The sequence below is a fragment of the Nerophis ophidion genome, linkage group LG03, assembly GCF_033978795.1.
Source record: "Nerophis ophidion isolate RoL-2023_Sa linkage group LG03, RoL_Noph_v1.0, whole genome shotgun sequence".
Taxonomy (NCBI): Eukaryota; Metazoa; Chordata; class Actinopteri; order Syngnathiformes; family Syngnathidae; genus Nerophis; species Nerophis ophidion.
Window position 1 is genome coordinate 24,026,012 of NC_084613.1, and position 6,000 is coordinate 24,032,011.

At 42.6% G+C, this 6,000-nt stretch overlaps 1 protein-coding gene across 1 annotated transcript in view; it reads right to left on the minus strand.

Moving 5' to 3' along the window:
* Window positions 1–5,192, minus strand: part of crabp1a (cellular retinoic acid binding protein 1a) — a 37,216-nt gene extending 32,024 nt beyond the window's left edge. The window contains exon 1 of the mRNA XM_061893700.1: window positions 5,033–5,192. Coding sequence (XP_061749684.1) covers window positions 5,033–5,102 — 70 coding nt within the window. The 5' untranslated portion in view covers window positions 5,103–5,192. The remainder of the gene's footprint in view (window positions 1–5,032) is intronic.
* Between the last annotated feature and the right edge of the window lie 808 nt (window positions 5,193–6,000).

Here is a 6,000-nt window from a genome sequence, read left to right on the forward strand (position 1 = left end):
AAAGATTACAGTTGGTACAAAATGCGGCTGCTAGACTTTTGACAAGAACAAGAAAGTTTGATCATATTACGCCTGTACTGGCTCACCTGCACTGGCTTCCTGTGCACTTAAGATGTGACTTTAAGGTTTTACTACTTACGTATAAAATACTACACGGTCTAGCTCCAGCCTATCTTGCCGATTGTATTGTACCGTATGTCCCGGCAAGAAATCTGCGTTCAAAAGACTCCGGCTTATTAGTGATTCCTAGAGCTCAAAAAAAGTCTGCGGGCTATAGAGCGTTTTCCGTTCGGGCTCCAGTACTCTGGAATGCCCTCCCGGTAACAGTTCGAGATGCTACCTCAGTAGAAGCATTTAAGTCTCATCTTAAAACTCATCTGTATACTCTAGCCTTTAAATAGACCTCCTTTTTAGACCAGTTGATCTGCCGCTTCTTTTCTTTCTTTCTCCTATGTCCCCCCCTCCCTTGTGGAGGGGGTCCGGTCCGATGACCATGGATGAAGTACTGACTGTCCAGAGTCGAGACCCAGGATGGACCGCTCGTCGGGACCCAGGATGGACCGCTCGCCTGTATCGGTTGGGGACATCTCTACGCTGCTGATCCGCTTGAGATGGTTTCCTGTGGACGGGACTCTCACTGCTGTCTTGGAGCCACTATGGATTGAACTTTCACAGTATCATGTTGGACCCGCTCGACATCCATTGCTTTCGGTCCCCTAGAGGGGGGGGGTTGCCCACATCTGAGGTCCTCTCCAAGGTTTCTCATAGTCAGCATTGTCGCTGGCGTCCCACTGAATGTGAATTCTCCCTGCCCACTGGGTGTGAGTTTTCCTTGCCCTTTTGTGGGTTCTTCCGAGGATGTTGTAGTCGTAATGATTTGTGCAGTCCTTTGAGACATTTGTGATTTGGGGCTATATAAATAAACATTGATTGATTGATAAACATTGAGACTGTTGCATACATATCTCAGTGTTTTTTCCCCTCATAGTCTATTAATATATAGTGGGGCAAAAAAGTATTTAGTCAGCCACCGATTGTGCAAGTTCTCCCACTTAAAATGATGACAGAGGTCTGTAATTTTCATCATAGGTACACTTCAACTGTGAGAGACATAATTTGAAAAAAAATCCAGGAATTCACATTGTAGGAATTTCAAAGAATTTATTTGTAAATTATGGTGGAAAATAAGTATTTGGTCAACCATTTAAAGTTCTCACTGATGGAAGGAGGTTTTGGCTCAAAATCTCACGATACATGGCCCCATTCATTCTTTCCTTAACACGGATCAATCGTCCTGTGACCTTAGCAGAAAAACAGCCCCAAAGCATGATGTTTCCACCCCCATGCTTCACAGTAGGTGTGGTGTTCTCGGGATGCAACTCAGTATTCTTCTTCCTCCAAACACGACAAGTTGAGTTTATACCAAAATGGATACATGGATGATACAGCAGAGGATTGGGAGAATGTCATGTGGTCAGATGAAACCAAAATAGAACTTTTTGGTATAAACTCAATTTGTCGTGTATCATAAGGATTTAGAATTTTGGTCATTTGCCAACCAACATTCTACAACATTGAAGCAACATGCTTTCTGACGACGTTTAATCAATGTTGGGTTCTGACGTTGATTTGACCGTTGAATTTTGGTCATTTCCCAACCAACAAAGTGGATCCAACATCAGACTACAACATTGTCTCCATTTGCAAATACAAGTATTTTGCAACGTTGTTTCAAAGTCAGTTTTAAAGGACATGTACGTATAATCAACGTTGTATCAATGTATTGAGTTGGTACCATATTGATTCAATATTCAAATGTATGAAAAAAATAAAACAGAAAAATTATAAAAATATATACAAAAGGTACACTCTGTGTTAAAGCTTCACAACAAACAAAGAAACACCGGCTGTGTTTCGGTGCTAAAGACAGCTGCAATACACTGCTTTCCACCAACAACATTGTTCTTTATAGTCTCCATTATTAATTGATCAAATTGCAAAAGATTCAGCAACACAGATGTCCAAATTACTGTTATTGCGCGATGAAAAGAGACGACTTTTAGCCGTAAGTGGTGCTGGGCTAGTATGTCCCCTCCAACCCGAAACGTCACAAACACGCGTCATCATACGTGTCATCATTCCGCGATGTTTTCAACAAGAAACTCCGCGGGAAATTTAAAATTATTATTTAGTAAACTAAACCGGCCGTATTGGCATGTGTTGCAATGTTAATATTTCATCATTGGTATATATATATGTATATATATATTACTAATTAATACCTTATTTATTTATTATTCATTAGTATCACTATATATTAAAAAATGTTCACTAGCAACTGATAAAAAAAAATTCTGATACGATTACTAAAACTCTAAAAATGTTTTAGAGAGGACCACATATGTTCCTAAAGCCCAAAAAAGTCTGCGGGCTATAAAGCGTTTTCCGTCCGGGCTCCAGTACTCTGGAATGCCCTCCCGTTAACAGTTCGAGATGCTACTTCAGTAGAAGCATTTAAGTCTCACCTTAAAACTAATTTGTATACTCTAGCCTTTAAATATGCCTCCTTTTTAGACCAGTTGATCTGCCGCTTTTTTTCTTTTCTTTTTCTCCTCTGTCCCCCTCTCCCTTGGTATGAAGATTATAAGGAAGTGAGTTCTGAAGATTATCATATTCTGTTCATGAGGTTTGGCATCATGAGCACATGTTCTGTTGATGAGAATGAGTGTTATGAAAATCGTCAGTTTGAGTAAGCCATTAAAGTCAGCGCCATGTAAATCCGATGGCCATGGATGAAATACTGGCTGTCCAGAGTCGGGACCCAGGATGGTCCGCTCCGCTCGCCTGTGTATCGGTTGGGGACATCTTTACGCTGCTTATCCGACTCCGCTTGGGATGGTTTCTTGTGGACAGGACTCTCGCTGCTGTCTTGGATCCGCTTTGAACTGAACTCTCACGGCTGTGTTGGATCCACTATGGATTGAACTTTCTCAGTATCATGTTAGACCCGCTTGACATCCATTGCTATCGGTCCCCTGGGGGGGGTTGCCCACGTTTGTGGTCCTCTACAAGGTTCTCATAGTCATCATTGTCACTGGCGTCCCACTGGGTGTGAGTTTTCCTTGCCCTTATGTGGGTTTTTCCGGGGATGTCGTAGTGGTTTGTGCAGCCCTTTGAGACACTTGTGATTTAGGGCTATATAAATAAACATTGATTGATTGATTGATATAAACTATCAGACTGTGTGGTCGGTAGTAGTGGGTTTCAGTAGGCCTTTAAGTCTATATCTGTAGCCTAACAAAAATAAGACTTTCAAATGATCAGTATTGTGAATTGATGCATTTGATCCATCAGTGTGTGAATGGGTGAATGTGGAGATAGTGTCAAAGCGCTTTGAGTACCTTGAAGGTAGAAAAGCGTTATGCAAGTACAACCCATTTACCCATTTACAATGTCAAGAGAAAAAGATGAAACGTTGCTAGTAATGGTAATAACTGATAATAACACATTTTTGTCTTTAAACATTTGTACATTTGTTTGGCCTTTTTACAACATTTAAAATATATACAATCAATCAATCAATCAATCAATGTTTATTTATATAGCCCCAAATCACAAATGTCTCAAAGGACTGCACAAATCATTACGACTACAACATCCTCGGAAGAACCCACAAAAGGGCAAGGAAAACTCACACCCAGTGGGCAGGGAGAATTCACATTCAGTGGGACGCCAGTGACAATGCTGACTATGAGAAACCTTGGAGAGGACCTCAGATGTGGGCAACCCCCCCCCCTCTAGGGGACCGAAAGCAATGGATGTCGAGCGGGTCTAACATGATACTGTGAAAGTTCAATCCATAGTGGCTCCAAGACAGCAGTGAGAGTCCCGTCCACAGGAAACCATCTCAAGCGGATAAGCAGCGTAGAGATGTCCCCAACCGATACAAAAATATCCGCCCGGCCCCCGATGCATCTATGACTTCAGGAAAAAGTTTGCATACCCACCGCCTGTTGTATCCCTTGTGGCGGAATTGTATAGGGCGCGGGTTCGATTCCTGGCGATGTAAAACCTAAGCCCGAACTGTTAATGATATTGCCCATGGCAGGATGAATAAGGGTGACCATATTGGGACGGCGTAGCGCAGTGGGAGAGTGACCGTGCGCACCCCGAGGGTCCCTGGTTCAGTCCCCACCTAGTACCAACCTCGTCACGTCCGTCGTGTCCTCAGCAAGACACTTCCCCCTTGCTCCTGATGGGTGCTGGTTAGCACCTTGCATGGCAGCTCCCTCCATCAGTGTGTGAATGGGTAAATGTGGAAGTAGTGTCAAAGTGCTTTGAGTACCTTGAAGGTAGAAAAGCGCTATACAAGTAAAATCCATTTATCATTTATTGTGCTGAGCAGCCAGGACAGAGATGCACGGGACGGCAGAAAGTTGTGAGAATCACGAGAAAGCCCCCCCTGTATGACGTCATCATGAGACAGCCGTTATCTGATAACGGATGTACGCCGGCCGCAGTTTGACAAGGGAACTGATTATTACTGTTTCCGTTGTGGGAGAGACGGTTTAACAAGGTCGCCTGACATGTGAGTGGGGATTGTGCCCGACTTTAGAGGGTACCCAACATGTAGGCCCCCCCAGCCCTTCCTCACGCCCCATGGGTGCCGCGACACAAACACAATTGACTGACCCACTTAATGCGTCCCACAGCAAAGGCGGCACCGAAGAAGAAGACACAAAAGTGGCCTACTTAAAAGGCTTACATGTGGATAATATGGTCATGGTAACAACAATGCCACTTGGGGCAGGAATCCGGCATTCACAAAAAAATAAATAAAAGCATCATCATCCATCGAGAGCTCATCCGCCTCCTTTCCCATGAGGCAGCTGCTCCAAACAATGCCATGTTGTTGGAGGGCATGCATGCCATTCCCAAAAGAGCCGCACATTGTGCGTGATGGATGTGAGGCCCATGCAGCGATGATGATGAGGAAGAAGAAGAAGAGGAAGGGGAAGACGTGTATACTCACCCAAAGCTTTGAGAAGTTCGTCAAAATTCTCACTCCTCTTCATCTTCCAGGTGCCGGCAAAGTTGGACATGTCTGCTGAGTTAGTGCCAGGGAGAACCTGTTCCACGCTCGGACGTCTGCCTTCCTTCGCTCTCCTCTCTCTCTTTCACTCTTTCTCACCCTCCTCCTCTTCCTCCTCCTCCTGTCTCGTCTGCAGGGGCTTGCCTCCAATAAAATGTGGTTTCATCCTTCACATGCTCCGATTTCTTCAAACTTCACGTGTTTAAGAGCTTATTGACAGGAACTATTCCATACTTCGATAGCAATAGCATTGTACTGTATTCATTGATTGTTGTTGACCCCTTCATGCATATAGTACAAAAAAAATCCAAATATCAAAAAATATATAGTTTATCAAAAAATAAAAAAATAAAAAATGTTTTCAGGAAGTTGGTGGACAACATACATTCAAAGTTTATACTACAATGACTATGATTTTGTAAAGACTATAACACCTGTTTATAAAAATCTACTTTTTTGAAACTTGAAAGGACAAATGTCTATGAAATATTACTACATTTTGAAGAAAAAAAAACATTTACATTTTATTGACATACATCGTTTGGTTTTAATCCCCCCAAATTAAAGCAGATTTGGCAGGAATACTAAAAATGGCTGTCAAGATATAGATGGGATGTTTGACATCAATGTTTTATCATCAGTTAAATTTGGAATTAAATAAATATATCTCCTTAATTAATTTGATGTAAAATGATATATATTTTAATATTTCACAAATTGTTTCTGTAGAGGTTGCCCTCCAGTGGGTTCTTCGGACCACCACACACTGCCAGGAGAGCCCGGAATTCAGGGTATAACACTGTTTTATGTTCATCAAATAGTGCAAGTTTTTTGCTTTCCAGCAAACTGTCTTTCACTCCTGCGTCAGCTCAGCAGCACCTCCACCTCCAACTCCAACTACGTGTCTC